Source organism: Ixodes scapularis, unplaced genomic scaffold, assembly GCF_016920785.2.
Source record: "Ixodes scapularis isolate PalLabHiFi unplaced genomic scaffold, ASM1692078v2 PGA_scaffold4__175_contigs__length_147842914, whole genome shotgun sequence".
NCBI classification, from domain to species: Eukaryota; Metazoa; Arthropoda; class Arachnida; order Ixodida; family Ixodidae; genus Ixodes; species Ixodes scapularis.
In genome coordinates this window covers 116047022-116067620 of record NW_024609879.1, presented here as the reverse complement: position 1 = coordinate 116067620, position 20599 = coordinate 116047022, and the positions used below count along the sequence as shown (strand labels likewise).

General features: G+C 45.4%; 1 protein-coding gene across 1 annotated transcript; it reads right to left on the bottom strand.

Moving 5' to 3' along the window:
* Positions 1–2284: 2284 nt before the first annotated feature.
* On the bottom strand, positions 2285–18671 carry LOC115309283 (juvenile hormone acid O-methyltransferase-like). The gene is made up of 3 exons (XM_029967483.2): positions 18111–18671; positions 15363–15519; positions 2285–2457 (listed from the first exon to the last, which is right to left on the bottom strand). The coding sequence occupies exons 1-3, from the start codon at positions 18669–18671 to the stop codon at positions 2285–2287; spliced, it is 891 nt and encodes a 296-aa protein (XP_029823343.2).
* Between the last annotated feature and the right edge of the window lie 1928 nt (positions 18672–20599).

The window sequence follows — 20599 nt, the reverse complement described above, 5'->3', positions numbered from 1 at the left end:
TGTCGAGCAGGTTAATAGACCAATCCCACCAAGCGTTCCACGCATGCGTGACGCCGCCATAGCTGTAGTTCGTAGGAGGCAGACGCCAGTTCACGAGAGAGCACATGCCGCCTCGTGCTCTGCTCGCGCAGACCTCCAGCAGGGTTGTCGCGCGTGCAGAAAGACTACAGCTCCCACGATGCATGTCGGCAGCGGTGGCGTACTCAAACTAGCTGTGAGATCGGTCTATTGGTGAGGCCTTGCGAACGCGTTGTTTTCTAGCCACTCAGTCGCGCGTCCAAGTGGCAGCACTTGTTTGGAAAGAGGTGGATCGAAAAGGTGTTTAGTGAGGTGGACGACATCTCCACATAGAAAAGAGAGCAAGACGTCCGATATGAGACGTTTTGAGAGCCAGATGTTGCTCAAGGTCATAAATGTGTGAGTTGCGGCATCAGTAAACGCTTCCATAACATTTGTGTCTTGTTTTTTACCATAGAACAATAGGTTTGAAAGTCGAAAGTAGCGCCACGAAAGTAATTGATTAATTTTTGAGGTAACCGATCACTTACTTTTATTGAAGTGTAATTGTAACTGAGATTAGTTACATTTAGGTTATGGGTAATTGTAAATGTAATTCCTTACTTTTTGTAACGTGTACAAGTCTGGTTGTCGTAATACATTTTGTATACAGAAAGAAACATTCAGTTTCCTACCATTTGTGTTCTTTCGAACGCACCGCATTATGGGAACGTACCGTACACTCCTTCTTGTTTCTGCATCCCAACCTTAGCCAGGCGAGACCTTGCTACACAAAATTCTCCGTTTTCCTCTTTTTTTTTTTTTTTTTTTTTGTGAACTTGCGTTTGAGAAAGCTCGGAAACTCGAAGAGTGATTCGGTTCACTGAGGCAGTGACGACACTTTGAACGCTAGCTGGCCTTTGAGCCAAGCTTATGGGTATACACTGCCTGGAACGCCACCTTAACTAGTGCGTTTAGCGTCCTATATCCTAACAATGTACCAAATGGGGTCTCCAAGTAGCATTAAATTACTTCATGGAAGCAGAAACGTCAGGTTGTCCGAGGTCGCGATTTTGGCCGTTGGTGCTAGAAGTACAGTCTAAAACTACAAGAGGATGCGAGTGGTAAACATGAAACAAATCGCCGAAAAAAGGGTAGGAAACTGCATAACGATACAGAAGACAGGACAGACGCGACCACTGCGAGTGTCACAGCAGTCGCGAAGCCCCAGCTCCTTCCTGGTTGCCAAAATGTCCGTGGTCTGTAAAGCTTGAAAGCGATGTGGAGCAGAACTGGGTGTCTGCTGCATCCATCACCCCGCCTGTGACACCGCCAGGATCGCGGCCGTCGACAGAATGACAGATCTATGACGAAATTACCAAAATAAAATAATTGCTTAAAAAACTTTTTAAAAAAAAAGGCGCGGTAAACACATATCAGTTAGAGACGCTTGTCAGGCACCATACGGGTGACCAAAGAAGGATTTTGTTCGCGGCCTTGCTGTGCTCCCGCTAGATTTCTCTCCACCTATATACAATGGTAGTTTCAGGACGAACGAGGCCACCGGTACTCAAGCTACGTGCTACAGAGGGAGCTTCAAAGACAGCGTTAAAACTGCATGGTCATGGCGCCCGTCGTATTTGCGCGTTTCCTTTAGTCGTTTACAAGTATTGCTTCTGGGCGCCGCCATCTCGCTGCCCGCGTGGGTAGATCGTCTGATAGTCGAGCATTGCAGAGGCGTACCCACTGTTTCCAGACTGGCGTCCAAAGTGTTTTCCATCCACGTTGGTCAGACTTTTTCTCGAAGTGTGGGTACTTACAAACATCAGTTCCCAGCTAGAATAATGAAGCACAGTGATTGCCCCATCATTTTGAGCTTCGTTCTGTGAGGGATTGGTTTAACCACTGAAAGAAACGCACAAAGACGATCGAACGCCGTGACGATGTACTTTTGCCGCTGCTCGATTGGCATTGTCGAATCGCAGTGTCAGTTGAGGTCAGACTTCGTAAAAACGGATCATAAGAATATAAGAAAGTTGAAGCACAAACACACGTTTATTAAAGCGTGCTAAACGAAGATATCACGCGTATCACCTGTTAGGCCTTTTTTATTTTCTAACCTGTATAACATCTTTCTCCGTCAACACGGAGCAGTTGCTCTACATCAGTCAGTGCGGGATAGGCAAAACAACAATAAGTAAACTGTGAGCGACAGCACTAGAATTAAGGTGTTGAGCCAACAGCTTCTAGATAGCACGGATGTAAGCAGGTGTTAGCACGACACCGCTTAAGGTCCTGGTTTGTGGGCGCGCACCAGAAACATGCAACAGGGGAGGGGTGAGGAACCGGCCTCTTTGCCAGCCCACAACCTGGCTGTAAATTCGGTGACGTCTTCGAGGAGGAGGGGCTTCTCCTCTTCTGTCACGAGTGCCGAAAGGCAATTCACGGTCATCAAAAACCCTGAAAACAACAGCAACAAATAAAGTGAAAGACATTTACGAATCTCTGCAATGCGAAACTAGAGCGCAGCTTTTGAGGAGAAGGATTCAAGGGTACGGAGGGAAGCGTACGCCCCTCCTCCTCCTTCTCCTCCTTTTGCGTATATGCAAAGAAGTGAAACTACAGTCGTTGACAGTTTAAGAAACGCGGGAAGTGACGAGTTTGGAACCTCTCATTATCGCTCCTCAGTCAATTTGATTGCAGCATTTGCCGATAAGAAGCCGCCAACTACCGATCACGAAGAAGAGTGAACATTATAAGCCACGCCCCACGTTTCTTAAGCCGTCAGTGACTACAGTAATAGTTATTGTGGCGTTGTATTTGAGGCAGTCTCATTTAACTGTATCGTCGAAGCAAAGATATCAGGTATGAAAATAACAGCAGAACGCTTAAGCTTCGCCTTTAATACCCCATTCACACTGGAAGCGGATCCGCGTTCGCGAAGCGGTTGCGAAAGCGGTTGTATAAAGATCCAGTGCAATTGCACGCGCATTTGATGTCATCGTGTGCGCGTGCAATTGTACTGAATCCTTATACAACCGCGTTCGCAACCGCTTTGCGAACGCGGATCCGCTTCCAGTGTGAATGAGCCCTAAGAGTGGAACACGATAGCTAAACATATAAACCGCCACTCGTTCCCAAACCCTGCAAGCGCGTCGGCGTGGCCCGAGTTCTCTTATGACGAGAGCAGACGGAAGAATCATGAGCTCTGATAACGGCGCGTGACCGGCCCCGACAAGCCGAGGTAGCATCAATGCGGCGACCAGCGGCGCCGATGAGTACTGTATTTTGCTGCCCCGTTTTCCAAACAGAAAGATGTGTAGGAGTTCCGTTTTCTTGCACGCGGATTTAACGGGCCGACGGCACCGAGTCATTGGCTTGTCAGACGAACTCAAGGACATCGTCGACTTGGCCGAAGTAATCTTAGTCGGCCAATTTCAAATGAGCCACATCTGGAAGGCCACATTTGCAGGCGTGGCAGCCACGGAGAAGGTGGACCAAGCAGGACAGCTCAAGATGAAAGGAAAGAAGTGCCTGGTGCTGGAGCCCAACGACAAGGACATCGAGGCAAAGTTTTTTTGTTTTTTTTTTATTTCTATCCTACTTAGAAGACAGACTTGTCGCGGTGGAATTTGAGCCGTTCGGCAAAGTTCGAAGTATCGTCAGAAAAACTGGCGAATCCCCGGCATGGAAAATATGGAAACCATGAACCGAGAAGTAGTCCAACGCCACAGGACCCAGTCACCACCTCTCGGACCTGCCCCACATGATCAAGATCTATGGTGTGCAGTTTCTTTTAATCATGCCTGGTAGACCACCATTCTGCTTACGGTGTAAAAGGGTCGGTCATATTTGAAGACAGTGCCAAGCACCAAAATATCGGGGCTGCAATAAATTCGGACACGACAGTAGCGACCGCTATTCTATGTATGCGTTCGCACTGAGGAGAACTGCAGAGGAAGCACAATAAAACCTAGAACAGTTCATGCACGTAACCGAAATTGTGCAGCCCGAAAGTCAAGTAGGGTCAACCGGAAGTGCTACTGCCGTCAACTTGCTCTCCCTACCAGGAGGTTCCGGAACAGAAAGAGACACGCATCCGCAAAACCAGGAAGACACATCTGGGGCCACAAAAGAAAACGACAACTTAACTGCCAACGAGAACGCCGGCTGTGGCAACGAGGCAACAAAAGAACTGACTCCAACTACACCGGGTGACCAAGGGCCACACTTTTAGAAAAAATGGTATGGATAGTCCTCCTTTAGGGGAGGAACGGTCTTGTAACCTATGTTCCTTTCGAAAGGGAGAAACTTTCGTCCCTGAAGCAGGGGAGCAAAGTTCCTCCGTCGCTTGCATCTCAATATGGCGGCCCCGAATCGAGCAAATTGAGCCCAACAAGGCTTGACGAGGACGCTACGTCTCTTGTACGGGACGAGAGGAGCAGCAAATAGAAGCATAACACGAGCTTTTTCGCGAACTGTGTTTATTTCCGAAGCCAGATTACCCTCACAGGTACAGAAACTTGCGTTTTGGAAGCAGTTACTCAGTCTTCTCGTCGACGGCACTGCGATGTTAAACGGAGACAACCGATACCCAGTTACTTCGCGCACTTTGCGTCTTACGTTTGGTATTCCTCCAGTCACAATTCCTTCGTCAACCGCACATCACTGAGAAGGGAAAACTCAATCCGCGAAACCAAAAGCCGCTCTCGAAAGAACAAACTCGAAGCCGCTGTTTATCGCGTAGCGTGAAAGAAGGTTAAATTGCTAGTTACCAGATGGCGGGGTCAAGCAGATGGCGGGATCAAACGATACAAAAACGTCAAGAAGCCTCTAGTGAACACAGGTATTCCAAGCGCAGTGGGGATTCAGAAACGGAAGTAAAGAGAAAATGGGAAACTTTCATAACATGTCGCCGAGAGGCATCCAGTTTGATCAATGCGAAAATTCAGAGAAAGGGTGAGGAATGGATGAGTAATGTAAGCAAGAACGATAGAAACGCAGCTAAGAAGTTTTGGGAGCACTTGAACTCACTAGGCGAAACGACGCAAGCTAGACAGAGAATCATACTCTCGCATCAGGGAGATCAATTAGAGGGAGATGATGCGATGCGATATATAGGAGCAGTGATGAAGGAGAAATTTCGGGAACGGGTACATGTGCAAGATAGGAGAACCGAAGGAAGTAGCAGTCCAGCTTGTGACATCGCGGATTTTGGACAAAGAGAACGGGGAGAAGCGGAACGAAGAGTCCCTAGTTGCACGTCGACAGGCACAGATGGGATCTCAATCAAGCTGATGAAGAATTTGGGTCCTAAATCCAAGGCAAAACTAAGGGAGGTAGTGAGCACTATGATAACATAAGGAAATATTCCAGATGAATGGAGGCTTAGTAGGATGAGTATGATATATAAGGGAAAGAGAAATAAGTCTGATATTAGGAATTATCGTCCCATAACCGCAGATTATAAAGAACAGACTGGACGAGTGGGTAGATTGCGAAGGCATACTGGGCGATTTACAGAACGGGTTTCGGAAACATAGAAGGTTGGAGGACAATATATTTTCTCTAACACAGTGTACAGAAATAGCGCAAAAACAAAACAGAGAGCTCTGGCTGGCATTTCTGGATATCGAGGGTGCCTATGACAATGTGAACCAAAGGAACCTGTGGGACATAGTGGAGAGCTTAAACCTAGATGAAGGACTAACAGCCCTATTAAGGAACATTTACCAAGATAATGAGGTGATTATAACATGGGAAGGAAAGGCGACGGGGAAAATAGAGATAAGACGAGGCCTTAGGCAGGGGTGCCCGTTATCGCCTTTGCTGTTTATGTTGTATCTGAGAGGATTGGAGGATAGACTAGAGAAGAGTGGGCTCGGATTCGACCTTTCGTACAGTAAGCTAGGCCGAAAACCTCAGCAATCCTTTCCGGGATTGATATATGCGGATGATATTGTACTAATGGCTAACAACAGGACAGAGTTGCAGGAATTAATGAGCATCTGTGGTAAGGAAGGAGAGGAATTAGGTTTAGAATTCAATAGTGAAAAATCAGCAGTCATGATTTTTAACAATGATGAAATTGAGAGGCTGAAAATACAGAATATTACAGTTGAGAGAGCTAGTAAATACAAGTATCTAGAAGTATGGATATGTGACGGTGCAGAATATCTCAGTGAGCATGAAAAGTATATAATAGGTAAGGGCAACAGAAATACAGCTGTAATGAAAAATAGAGCACTTTGGAATTACAACAGGTATGGGGTGGTGAGAGAGATTAGGAAAGGGGTCATGGTCCGTGGCTTGACTTTTGGAAACGCAGTGCTATGCATGAAATCCGAAATGAATGCAAGACTAGAAATAAAACAGCGCGGAGTAGGTAGGCTGGCTTTGAGGGCCCATTGCAAAACGCCAATCCAGGGAGTACAAGGAGACATGGGATGGGCGTCTTTTGAGAGCAGGGAAGCGGTGAGCAAGATAGAATTGGAGGATCGGTTGAGGCAAATGGATGAAGACCAATGGGCACGAAAGGTTTTCAGCTATTTATAGATGAGGAGCATAGACACAAAGTGGAGACAGCGCACTAGGAAATTAAGAGGAAAGTTTTCAGGCTATAGTGGACCTATGGAAGAGCAGGTCTCAGTTAAGTAGAAAGTTAAGGCCACAGAAAGAGATCGGTGGCTAGACGGAATGCAGACAAAGATGGCTCTGGAAAGCTATAGATTAAACAAAACAGTTATTGCCAAAGAAAGCATTTATGACAATTCTAGGGGAAGCTCATTGTTGCTTGAGGCGAGGACGGGTGTTCTGCGAACCAGAACATACAGAGCGAGGTACCAGGAAATGGATACAGTGTGCACTGCTTGTGGAGAGGAGGACGAGACGGCTGAGCACTTGATAATCTACTGTAAAGGGCTTCACCTTATGCCTACCGAAGACAACATAGATTTATTAAAGTCATTGGGTTTTAGAGACAGTGAAAGGAGAGTGCATTTCAAGACTGTAGAGATTACCAAGCAATGATTAAGTGAATAGCGGCAGAAAGAGAGGGAAAACTAGGTATTTTCTTATTAGCTGATGGAAAGGGGGTTTTATAGCCCCACTTTCTTTGCAGTGCGGAGTGAATATAGATTTCACATTTAAACATTCTAAGCTTAAATGGTAAAACAAAATGTGTAGGTGGCATAAGCTACCGCCCGATCCAAAGGGCTCAGCCGCATGCATCCATCCATCCATCCATCCATCCATTGCAAGTAGCGAGGCTAGTTGGCGCTAGGTACCGCCGAATTCATGTTCTACAAAAAATATCTTGATTTCCTCAGGCCACTATTGCGCTTGGGCCACTATTGCGCTATACACACATTACGAATATGAGAAGCATCAGGTGAAGATACATTGAGCACATATACGGCACACAGAAATATCAATACTACGGAACGCCACACTAACCCGAACACTACACCCGTGCTCTGCGTTTCCGTCTTTTATACTGGTCGTTTTGAACGGACGGAATTTCTCGGTGACTGAATAAGCAATCAAAAATATTCTCAGCTTGTTGATTTTTTTTCAGCAATGTCATACCTCTGAGAGTATGTTGAATGGCTCAGGGGATGAATCTCTTATTAAAAAGCAAACGCTCGATCATGCCGTAATTATTTGAAAGTCAATAAATCAAGCCGCTCCAATACGGTTCGAAGCGATGTGTTTGCTTCCCCGCGCGGCATGTCGTAGCCTGTATTTCTATTGTAGTGTTTGTTTTTCTATTTGTGCTGTTCGCGCAAAGCTGCCATTGCCGTCTTGAATTGATCTCTGTAGAGCGGATATTCACCCAGCTGGAAGTGATGCTTCACGGGCTGAGAAATCGCGTTTCGATCAACTTGAATGCAGTCAAAGCCGCAACTTGCGGCAGGTGTTAAATGTACGGAGCTACGTCGTGGCGAGCCCGAAAACTTCTAGCGCTCATCCCAGCGCGCCACTTGGGGGGCAGTTCCTCCAAGAACCGTAGTATACTTAAACAGCAAAATAAAGGGTAGCTTTTTTTCGATTTTACCTATTATCGTTTTTTAATGTTAAAATTCTGCACTGTAAATATATGTACTTTCCGTCACGATTTCCTACTGTTGTCCTTGCCCCAGAGCGTAATCGATCTCGGGGACGAGAGACAACCGACAGTCACATTGACCACTGTACGATAGGAGCTTATACTGTTCAGACCAGCGTTCCAACATGACTATCCGCACGTTGATCGATTGCACGTAATCCCTCAAGTGGTATTAACTTTTTAATGTAAAGCGGAATGTCAACCTGCGACACCCCGCTCCCTCCGATCACGGCCCGACCAGCAACATCAATGCCCGACAGTTTACGATCTCATCTTGTTGTTACACCACTAATACGCGAACACACGGTCATATCGGCGATAATTCCAGTCTTCTGTTTACAACCCACAACACTGCCATCACGATGTTACAGCTATGTTGCTGACACGCACAAATACAGAACCCTGTTGAAAGCCGGTCGCACTCGGCATCGGAAAACAGAACCGAACTCAGCACGGAAGGCACCCAGGCAGCCGGCAGCAAAACCTGCCGGTCTTGGACGCAGTTTCTGCGGTTTCCATAACGTCGAAAACGTCGACACAGTTCCGCGTTGTTTCGCTACTGTAGTTCCGTGCCGCGTGAGTCCCGCAATCCGGAGACGGACATCCTACTTAGTGTGCGTGGCGCTGCTGGCACCGCTCCGGAACTTCGCTGTTTCTAGCGGCTTCGTTTGCTCGTTTGATAAAATTAGTGATAAAAACGTCAATGCAACCAAAATGTTCTGCACTTTTAGACTAGAAGACGGAATTACAGGCGGCCTTCGCTGCCGCTGAAGCTCAATCAACTCAACAGCTATTTATTAAACAACGTGCGCGACCTGCTCGAAAAACGAAACCGGAATATGAGTCGGGTGGGCGAAAGCTTTCTCCCGTCTGCCTGGAGAAGGAAAAAAACGTTTCGTTCCTCCCCTTTTCTCGTGTCCGCTTGGGGGCGCGTCAGTAGAAGAGAGGGAGACGCGCCGTTGCTACTTTTTTCCACCATTTTTCCTTAAAGTGCAAGGGAATCAAAACAAAAGAGTTACCTCCTGAAAGACCATGAAGACAACCAAGACATGTGCACCTACAACAGGACAACGGTCCGCGCCGAGGGAAAGTGTAAACAGCTGGACCATGCAAGCACGGGACTACACGAGTAAGCGCTTACAGTCGATCGTCACGAAAGCCGCTGACACGTCAGGACCAAGAAACGCCACCCCCTTAAAGCATGATTGAAGGCCTTCGCTTTGTCAGTTTAAATGCACTACGTGATTTTCACTCTCGGAAAAGCATTATCAGTTACAACATTTACTTGACGATAAAAATATTGATTTATTTTACAATACAGGAAACAAAACGGTCCTCGGATAAACAAGTGCATCGCGCCTTAAGTCTGTTCTTTAGCAAATACGAGGTGTGTGTCAGCCTTGATGTACGGCTTTTTTGGGGGAGTGTTTCTTTTTTTTTTTTTTTTTTCATAAAAGAGTTTGTTTAATTATGCGATTTATCTTTCACAGTTGACCTTCCAGGACTGTTTGTCCTGCGCGATTTTCGAATACGGACTCAAAGTGGAGGGTGATTTGAATATATGCTCCACTCGATGTAAATTTGTGCGTTTTTTTTTTTTTCAATCAATTGCGAAAGTATTTAAGGTGTGATAGGCTGGTGGTGACCTTTGGAGACCTTAAAATTGTGTTTGAAAATTAAATGATAGAGCGCCTACTAGGCGCCTACTAGATAAGAGTGAACGCTTGTTACTCGAGGTAGTTTAGGAGAGTGACTTGATTTATTGAAATAATACTTAAAAAACAAGCGAGCTGGTGATGATTCATGGTAATAAAACCCGAGACTCAGGAACACAGAAGGGGACGAACACAACACAACGTCTCAACTTGAGACGTTGTGTTGTGTTCGTCCCCTTCTGTGTTCCTGGGACATGATTTATCTTCCACAATTCCAACCGGGCGGTAAATATATTAAATTTACGCACATTCAACGTGGGTCGCACGCCGCCTGGACAGGTTATACTGTTCTAGTGACCTACTTCACTTGCTAAGGATCTACGCAACGAAACCCACGTTTTTCACGGAATACTGCATTGTCACTGTGACAATTGGAACTAGGCAGAAAAATAAAGCATATTGATTGGAGGCTGTGGAAGCTGAATGCCCAGCTACTTAAAGTCAAATTTTTTTTTGTGGCTGAGACACGTAAACTGCTTAACAATCGGGCCAGAAAGCAGACACTGGAGCCTTTTATACAGGAAGTAATGCAGTTTGCAATCAATAAAGCAAACACCCTCAACTTTTATAAGCGCCAACTAGAAAAACAACTTCAACCTGGCTTGTATCTTTTATACGAACATGAGAGTAACAATCCCTGCCACGGAACTAAGGACATAATGAACGTAAAAGGTAAATTGAACAGTATTTATCAGGATCGTTATAAACGTGCAGTGGTGCTTTCTGGCAGAGAAAAGTTCCTCCTTGAAGAGCAGCCCACAAAATGCCCTTGAAAAATTAAAAGCGATATGCGCAGACAGAAAACAAAATTCTATAAATAGAACTTGGCAATAGATTTTTCGCTGATAAAGAGGGAATAGAGCGCGTCGTTCCTGAACAATATCGAACGTTGCTTAGAAATCCCTGCAAGGCTAAATGGTACCGGAGGTCTTTCCAAACTGATAGTGTTACTGCCGGGCCTAAACGGCCGCAAAGTGAAGAGCTAGAAAAGATTATTAGTTTGACAAAAATTATCAATGCGATAGATGCCCTTACCAAAGTAAAACACCGGGTCCGGACTGCATTATATATGAATTTTACAAAGCGCAGTACAATGTTGTTTCCATTGTGTTATTCGAGATTTTTCGAAAAACATACAGGTCAAATAACCTGCAGCAATCGTTCACGACGGCCAACACTGCATTACTTTTAAAAGGAACCGGTAACGACAAACTGCCTTTTGTGAATGGTTATCGCCCATCTACATTGTGTCATATGAAGTGTAATATATTTGTAAAGATAGTAGCAAACAAACTGCCGACGGTCTTTTTTTTTTTTTTTTTTGCGAATTTGTTGGGGAACATTAAACCTGTGGAGCAAGGAGCAAGACAATCCAGAACACTGTTTGTGTGTCCAGAAGTGTGTTGGAGTATGTATACGGTGAAAATAATCAAGTCGCAATTCTTCAGATCGATTTAGAAAAAGTGTTCCATCCGGTCCACCACGATGCTCAAATCAAAATTTTGTCACATGTTGGCGTAGAGAAAATAATATCGCAGGGCGTTAAAATGACGCATACAGAATGTTACACGAGCCTGGCAGGCAATAATGGCGTAGCTTAAAGGGGTAGTGAAACGAAATTTTAGCGCCGATCTTGTTGCATAAATATGGGCTAGGGACAGGCACCACCTCGGAAATATAAATTTTGCGCTGTAAAACACAGGAGAACTAATTTTAAACATAATTAAACGATTTCAAATTCTCATCTGGTGGATGGGGGGAAGTTCTCGTGACATCACTTGTGCCAAAATAGCAGCGCCGTTCTGCGGCAATACGGCGTGCCGGCAGAATTCGCCTAGGCCTGAACGCGTCTGCAAAGCCTTGGCGGAGAAAGCTAAAGCGTAGTTGGCCACAGTGAGCTCGTTCTCGTTGCGGCTCTTTGCACGACACGGCCCGAGCATGATTCTGGCACGGCCGGTATTAGTTGCTGCGAGTCGCGAGCTGCAAGCCGACGTTAAAAAGGATATGTTTGAACTACGAGGGTGTCAGCAAGAGCCACGCAAATGCCAAATACCTGTTCACACTCGGAGCGGACATGCGCGTTTGATCGAAGTGCTGGATTCGCTCTGTTAGACCGCGTTTCGGTAAGCGCTTCTGGACCGATCTTTTACGATTGCAACTCGATACTGATATGACACTCGGCAAAGAAAGGTTAGACCGACATCGCGTAGCTCCCACGAACTGCTATAGCTCGACACTGACGTAGCGTCGAGTCAGAATAAAAATGGCATACTAATAACAGAGTGTACATACCGAGTTGCCAAGGTAATCCGTATGGCGTTTATTTGAGTTCTATATCACACAAAACAAGGAGATAGAATCAATGAGAGTCCCTTTTCGACGACAGCGTTCGTCACCGCTGTCTCGGAAAACAAGGAGATCGAGATGACAAGGGGAAAATATTGACCTCTGAAATTTAGTTCAGGGATCAAACTACTCATCCGGTAAGGGTCCACAAGGGTCGCGCGGGCATATTCCATTCAGCAGGCCAGCCGGTCATGGACAGACGGTCTTGACCAAGGACCGCCGGAGCAACGGTGCGCCGAGTCGATGTTGCTGCTAGGCCTACTATATTCTGCCGAGCTCGCTCGGTCGGCAGAATCGTGGTTGTTGTAGCTCTTCTCGTGTGTTTGTCGATCCTGCGTTCTTGATTGTCGTGGTCTGTTTTAACTTAAGTACTCCTTCCCCTTTTCTTGCTGGTTGAAGTCGGGACGCACGAGAAGAGCACGAAGAAAAATAAATGTCCGTTGGTGGCCGATACCAAGTAACTGAGCGACGCTGTCGGCCTTGTTGATTTGATCGTAAAAATTGCGTAAGACAGCTTCGGAGCTGTCGTAGGATTCTGTCGTAACCTGCGCAAAGGTTACGACAATTTCGTTTTGAGAGCACGGGTTTTCTCTCAAATTTGTCGTACGCACTTTTTTCGTCGTTAATTCGCTTTGAGAGTCCGGCCTCAGAGCTGGTTTTGTCAGTGCTGCCGTGGTTGCCGACTTGCCGTGGTCCCGTGGTGCAGCGTGCGTGCAGCCCTTGCACATCTCAAACGGCCACGTTGTCACAGGTCGTAAATCGTCGACGCGCCACCAAGTGGCAACGCTCGTAACCACAACATTCACGCCGTAGCCTCTCCCGACCGGCACAAGTGACGTCACGAATGCGCCCAATATCCCAAGACGCATCGCGCTCTCCGATGGCCGATTTTTGAGCGCGCGCCCAATCGGGCCCATCAGGGTGAAAAATATAGCCATCCGTTCAAAATACAAACGCGCGATTATGATTTATGAATATCATTGATCATATTGAACCTATTTCTGACCATAATAGGTGTATTTCAAGTTTCGCTTCAGTATCCCTTTAAAGCATCCCTGTCAAGTCTTCGCTGCGGTAGCAATGTCCGCTGTCCCCGTTGCTTTTTTTTTTTTTTTTTTAGTACCTAGGACGGCTTTGTTAAAGCATAATCGAAAGTTCAAATGTTCTTGGTTACACTTTACACTGCACGGAAACCAAGGTCGTGGCTTATGGAGACGAGGTTGTGTTTTTCGTCACAGACAAGAAAAGTGTGAGTCATGCATTGGCACTGACGCGCAACTTTTGTCGAGCCGCAGGTGTTGCAGCGGACTTCCAGAAGTGCAGGGGTGTCTGGCACGGAACGTGGGAAACCACTCCCGAGAAATTTGAAGACATTCAATAAAGTTGCACGCCCTGCAACTACCTTGGCGTGCCCTTAAAAAGCTTCAAAATCAGCATGGCATATTGGTCGAACGTAGCGGTGGACATCGACAGGCGTGCTAACCGATGGGCGCACGGAGACCTGTCAATATTCAACAGAGAATCTGTCTGTAATTTGTTTTCGATAGCCAAGCTTTGATATACCTTACAACTTTTGCATTGTGCAATGCGCAATATTCAAAAGTTTGAATTGTATATCTGCAGTTTTTATCTGGAATAAAACTTGGGTAGCAATGCGCCAGGCAAATCTCATTTGCAGCACCGCCAACAGGGGTGCGGGCTGTCCCACTTATTTATCAGACAGTTAGTAACACGTTTTCTTTTTTTCTTTTTGAGATACCAGGGAAACGTGTGCCCTACGTTTATTCACACGTTTCTTGCGTCCTCTTTTTAAAAGCCCCCTCCCAAATTGGTAGGGTTTCTGAAAAAGGCCGCCGACACATTTAACTTTTTAACAGCCCGGTTTCCTTGGGGAGTACCTCGCTAATAAGACAAGAAAAGAATTAACACGAAAACTTTTTATTATTGCTTTCCCAGTGCGAATATATCGCGTTTTTGTATTGGGAATGCAGAGGCCGGCGATGTTTTCTGTCGTGTAAAGAAAATGGGCGTTCCCCCCGGGGCTAAAGCTTTCTTTTTTTAAATTGCACTGTTCTGTTCTCCCTACCAAAGTATGGTTATGGGAAAAAGGTATTTTTTTTACTATGGACTGAAAACTGCTTATTATGTCAACAGCTTAAAATTGTTGACAATGTTTTTATTCGATGTTGGGACGCTATTTTCCTTTTGGGATGTTTTATTGCGCACTCTACAAAAAAAATTAGAAATTTCTGCACATCTTTGCGTTTCTCACCAGCAGAGTCTGGAGACACTGCGCCGTATGATCTCATGATACTCATTGGCTGATATGGTATGTGGAAATTTAGAATGGATGTACGGAACACCGTACTGTCACCGAAGTCTGTCCATTTTCATTTCGTTCAACTTGTGGTACAAATTAGCAGCGTGTACCAAGGGCAATTCGTAGTGCTTGAATGGGTGCCGGAATTAAAAACATGGCTGGATATGAAAGAATTTAAAATGATGACGTTGACCATCCTTTAATAGCCCATACTTTTTTTGCGTTGTGCGTCCCGTTTTTGTTATTCGTACCAAAGAAAAAAAAATTAGTCAGTGTGACCTAGACGGAGACGTGTCTGGCTCGCATCCGAATGGCCGTGGGTTCGAATCAAGCATCCTCCTAAAATTCTTTAAAGTTTTTCTTTAAGGCAAACGAATCACTTTAGAAAGTGAAATAAGTTCAGAGAGGCGGCGACCTATGTTTCGCATTACATGTCATATTTTAATCGCTTTCATTCCATGTGTGACGTCACGTTCATCGTGTGCCTTATGGGTTGTTTGAAATTCTCACGCGAGGCAACGTGGCTGTGACGTCATAACCCTATCAACCAATCAGGATTTTTCCGCCCCGCCAGCACCTGCGTTTCTGCAACATGATGTTCTAAACGCAATCGCATTAATGCATCTAGCCAATTAAAACTTGTTGTTGGCCTAGTTGGTTCATGATGCAGTATAGAGGTTCTTTGCGCGACACAGGGGACAATTACAAGCGAGTAGACACGGACAAGCGCAAAAGGTTTTTTGCGCTTGTCCGTGTCTACTCGCTTGTAATTGTCCCCTGTGTCGCGCAAAAAACCTCTATACTGCATCTAGCCACCTGTTTAGCCATCAAACGTCAGAGACGAGTAGTCACGAGAGAGTAATATGCCCGCCCTCACCGGTAACTTCCTCGAGGCTTGAGTGCGAGGGTGGTTCTTGCAGCAACTCGCAGGTGGTTGGAACTAGACCGGCGTTCTTCAGAAGGTTTGACATGTACGACAGAAGGGCATCTCGGCTCACCAAATCTCCACTTGGGGGAGTGGTATTCTCAAACACCTGCGTGCAAGTGAGAGTAATGGTTCAGAGGGTGCAGAGAATGTTACATAGGATGATATTGGTCGTAAGAAACTACTGAATCTGTATCTGAAGTCTTTCAGGACGAGAGCCTCGCCACTGGGTATGTCTTACCTAGATACACAAGATAGAGTGACCAACCTGTTGTCAGACTTCGATGATGATTTGACAACACCAATATTCCCAGGAGGGTGTTTCTTAGCTTCAATGGTTTATAACAGGTTCTTTAATTTAAACAATTAAAAAAAAAAGAAACCGTTAGTTAGAGGTAATCCCAGGGTTTTGCCGATGAGCCTCACAAGACATTCGCTGAATTGCTTAGTGGCCGAAAATGAAGCCATAAAAATATTCATGCGAATTACGAAATATCCCGGTGATTGAGATATTCAGGAAACTAAGTTTTTAATACATAATCGTTGTCATATCCCGTATACTTTGAGCACGTTACTTAAACCAATATTCTTTAAGTGTGTATGCATCAATAAATAGAGTATGAACTTGATATTTTCCATATTTCAATTTTAGCCTATTGCACCATTCTCAGCGTCAAAACAAATGTTGTTTACAGTTGGTTTTGTTAAAAGATTTGGAGCTCATGGCAGACGCCAATGACACAGGAGACACATGTGCCTTGCAAGCCTAAGTTTGACAGCCCTGCAGCACAGTATAACTGTAACAACTGTTCTTGCCAAGCAGTAGAATACATCGACAATGTAAAATACATTGGAATGTATATAGATCGCCATCCTAAATTCAAAATTCATATAGAACTGGTATGCAAGGAATTGATAATACTGACGGCCTCATAGGTTTCATATTCAAGGTATAGTTTCCCGATCTGTACTTCGAATAATATATAATTCCTTAGGATAATCGGCATTACAATACCGAATAACTATTTAAGGGCCCTGTGCCAAATATCTGACAATAAAAATCGAAATAATTTAAAAGAAGGTATTTAAGAACGTAGAACATGAACCGAAAAAATAATTTATTTTAATAAGTATATGCAGAAAGAATTCCCTCTAATGCCGAATCAGAGCGCAGCTCTTAAGGAGGAGGAGGAGGTAAGGGTACGTAGGGGAGGGTATGCTCCTCCTCTGCGCCTTTTCATCCTCCCCTTTTCCTCCTCCCTCCCCTCTCCTCCTCCTCGTCCCCCTCCTCCTTCCCCTTCCCCTCCTGCATCCTCTTCCTCCATCTTCCTCCTCTCATTCTTCTCAGTTCCCTCTCCCTTCTTCCACCTCCTCCTCCTCCCTCCCTCCTCCCTCGTGACGTCACTCGTAAGCTTCGTGACGTCCCTCGTGAAGGCCTCGTGAAAGTCGTGACCTTCACAAGTGAAGATCACGTAGTCACGACTTTCACGTGACTTTCAGGATTGACCTTCGTGACGTCACTCGTGACCTTTGTGGCGTCGTGATGGGAAATGTCCCATAATGCAACGTGCGGTTGCGTCGACGGCGACGGCGACGGCGATGCCGCTCAATCCGAAATCGGGTGACAAAGAGCTGCGCTCCAAAACGAAATATCGAGAGGCAACAAAAAATACTACATCCTTTAACTTTTTAGCGAACTGCTTGAAAATATAACTCAATGCAAAAATCGAACAAAATAAAAAATAACAACTTAAAAAATGTATGATTGAGGGATAAAAGGTAACCAAAACGTCAATTAACTATATATGAAAATTAGATTCAATAAAGCGAACCACACTTCCGGCGGTGTCTACTATTATAGATGTTATTTTATTGCCATTCATTATAGGTTGTTCGAACTCAGTTCGTAAATGAACGTTAAAACAAACTTTAATATTATAAAAAATTTTGTTTGATCTTGTTCTAAACTTTGAAAACAGAGTTCAACATGCATACTATTACAATTAAGCTATTGGGTTGCCAGAGACAGAAATTTCATTTCAACATAAGTGTGTGTTTAGCTGAGCATGTACCTGCCGCACCCCACGTACAAGCCTAATTAGCTTATGTGGGCCCAGATTGTAAGATGTTAAAAACCGGAAATATAATGTATGCACATATGAATTGTAACGTTGTGAAATGATGACCTTCCCTAGAAAAGGTGGACCACTGATACGACCTAAACGATGTGCAAAGTGCAAAACGTGACCCATCCCCTGAAAATTGCGTAGACGGGATCCACAGTTGAGTGCGCTCACGGGACTACATAATTGGCAGAACTAGTTCACCTGCTCAGTTGCCCGCACCGCTATGAGCGCGAAGCAGTTATACAATGGCTGTCAAAGAGAGTGTGCTCGAAACATCAAATGTTGTAATCCCACACCCTTACATGTCAAATAGGGATTTCGCGCATCTGTGTAAACGATTTAAGTCTGCATTGAGTGTTTTTGCAGTAGCGGTCTTAAAACAAAAAATAGTACCCGTTTAGGCGTGTGTGTGTCTGTGTATTTAAAGTAAAGTAGTTGTTTTTGAGCACAGTGTTTGAAAGATAATCTGCAAAGTTCCCTTCCATCCGACAACGAGTGTTTCAAAACAAAAGGAAAATAAAAAAAAACAAGAAAACTTGATCGACTGTCCTATTGAGAACGAATGTCACCTCACCTTTCGGTATTTTTTCCAATGATCCATTGTTGCCAGTGTCTTATTTAGACGCACACCGCTTGATGAAGCGCCGAAAAGAAGCAGACATCCTCCGCCGGGCTTGAGCAATCCGCCGATGTTTTTGAATACCGCTTCTTGGTTGTTCGTCCTCTGAAGGCAAAGGAAGGAGTAGACGCGATCAAACTGACCGTACCTCTCCACGAAGTCAGCCACACCGTTCCCCGATATGTCCAGGACATCGTAAAAGATCTTGGGATGGGCGAAGTTCTTCTTAGCATAGTCTACCATGTCCTCGGAGACATCGACCGCAACCATCCTTTCAAGTGGCGTGCAGCGTGGAAGAAGATGGTCGCGAGTGAAATCGCCGGTGCCGCAACCCACGTCCAGAAACTGCTGCTCCTTGGTGTCTTCCATAAACGAGGCTTGTAATAGGTCCAGTATTCGGAGGTTAAATGCCCGCTGGGGGTTATTGTTGACAATGTAAATATCCGGATCGATGGTGGCATAAGTCGTCCCGTTGTTTGCCGGCGTGTTTGCTGCGATGGGTAGGGGGGTGGCCATCTTGATAAACAGTGAATGACGGAGGAGATTAGAAATTGTGTGAAACGTTGCTCGTATCCTGTTGAGCAGAAAACAAACGATCAAAGAACGTGATAGCGGTGTTATTTACCGCAGAGCCTTTGCACATCTGCGGGCCGCCTGTGCATTAAACAGGATGCACGCGCGTCGGTTGCATTTGCATTAGATGCCTGCAGGCAGCTGATGAACAATGGCGGGTTAACATAAGGCATGAAGTGTACTTCGTTCGTTATATTGAAAAATACTAATCACCAACTGTCAATTCAGAAAAAAATAAGGATTTGGGACCACGCTAGCGATTGCAGCAGATGTCGGTTTATGATTGCAATGAGCGAACGTGCTCCTCTAATGAGTAAGAACCCCAGAGGCTTATGCACCTCCAAATTTACTTAAGTGTTCTTGACTGGTTTGCTAAATTATAATACCGGACAACATAAGTAACTCATGGCGTGGCGAGTCTAGACAATCTTATCCTCGTTTCGCAGCCGACGACATTAGGCATTAGCGATTAACAACGGCGATTAAGCTCGTGTCGTGCCTAAAGGTTACATTTAGCGATGCGCTGCGTGGTTAATCAAATCCTTTCAAGGGGTACGGAAACGAAATTGTAGCGCCAATCTTTCTGCATACATATGGGCTAGGGACAGGCACCACCTCGGAAATATCACTATCGCGCTGTAAAACACAGGAGAACTAATTTTAAACCTAATTAAACGATTTCAATTTCACATATGGTGGATGGTGAGAAAGTTTTGGTGACATCACTTGTGGCATAGGAGCAGCGCCGTTCTGCGGCAATACGGCGTGCCGGCAGAATTAGCGTACCTGAATGCGTTCGCAAAGCCTTGGCGGAGAAACCCAAAGCGTAGTTGGCCACAGTGAGCTCGTTCTCGTTGCGGCTCTTTGCACGACACGACCCGAGCATGCTTCTGGCACGGCCGGTATTAGTTACTGCGAGTCGCGAGCTGCGAGCCGGACAGGGATTTCCCTAGACCCCCTAGGGGAAATTGAGACTCCCCCCCCCCCCCCTAGTTTTCCTAAACACCCCCCCTTGAATCTAAAAAAAAAGGAAAAAATAAAATAAAATTATTTTTTTCAGATTACGTAGAAAACACCACCTCTCAGGTGTATATATAGAGAAAGGGAAACATACATTACGGGTATGAGCATTTAGTTAATAGACGTTGTAATTTAGCTAGTGGACTAAAAAAGAAACAGTTATATATGTTATCTAGCCTCGCCTCGCATCGCCTCCCCTCCCCCCCCCCCCCCCCCCACCCCCCCACTCGAGCCATTGGGACACCCCCCCTTGATTAGAATCCTGGGGAAACCCCTGGAGCCGACGTTAAAAAAGATATGTTTACACTACGGGAGCGTCAGCAAGAGTTACGCAAATACCTGTTCACACTCGGAGCGGACACGCGCGTTTGATCGAAGGGCTGGATTCGCTCTGTTAGACCGCGTTTCGGTAAGCGCTTCTGGACCGATCTTTTACGATTGCAACTCGATACTGACAAGACACTCGGCAAAGAAAGGTTGGACCGACAACGCGTAGCTCCCACGGACTGCTATTGCTCGACAATGACGTAGCGTCGTGTCAGAATAAAAATGGCATACTAATAACAAAGTGTACATACCGTGTTGTGAAGGTAATTCGTATGGCGTTTATTTGAGCTCTATGTCACACGAAACAAGGAGATAGAATCAATGAGAGTCCTTTTCGACGACAGCGTTCGTCACCGCTGTCTCGGAAAACAAGGGGATCGAGATGACAAGGGGAAAAAATTGACTTTTGAAATTTAGTTCAGGGATCAAACTATTCATCCGGGAAGGGTCCACAAAGGTCACGCGGGCATATTCCATTCAGCAGGCCACCCGGTCATGGGCAGACAGACGGTCTTGGCCAAGGA

Coding starts and splice junctions, on each gene's coding strand:
- LOC115309283 (XM_029967483.2), bottom strand. CDS start 18,671: ATGGCCACCCCCCTACCCATCGCAGCAAACACGCCGGCAAACAACGGG. Junction 15,520..18,110: donor ATTGGAAAAAATACCGAAAG/GTGAGGTGACAT, acceptor ACTTGCACGCAG/GTGTTTGAGAATACCACTCC. Junction 2,458..15,362: donor AAGCCTCGAGGAAGTTACCG/GTGAGGGCGGGC, acceptor TGTTGTTTTCAG/GGTTTTTGATGACCGTGAAT.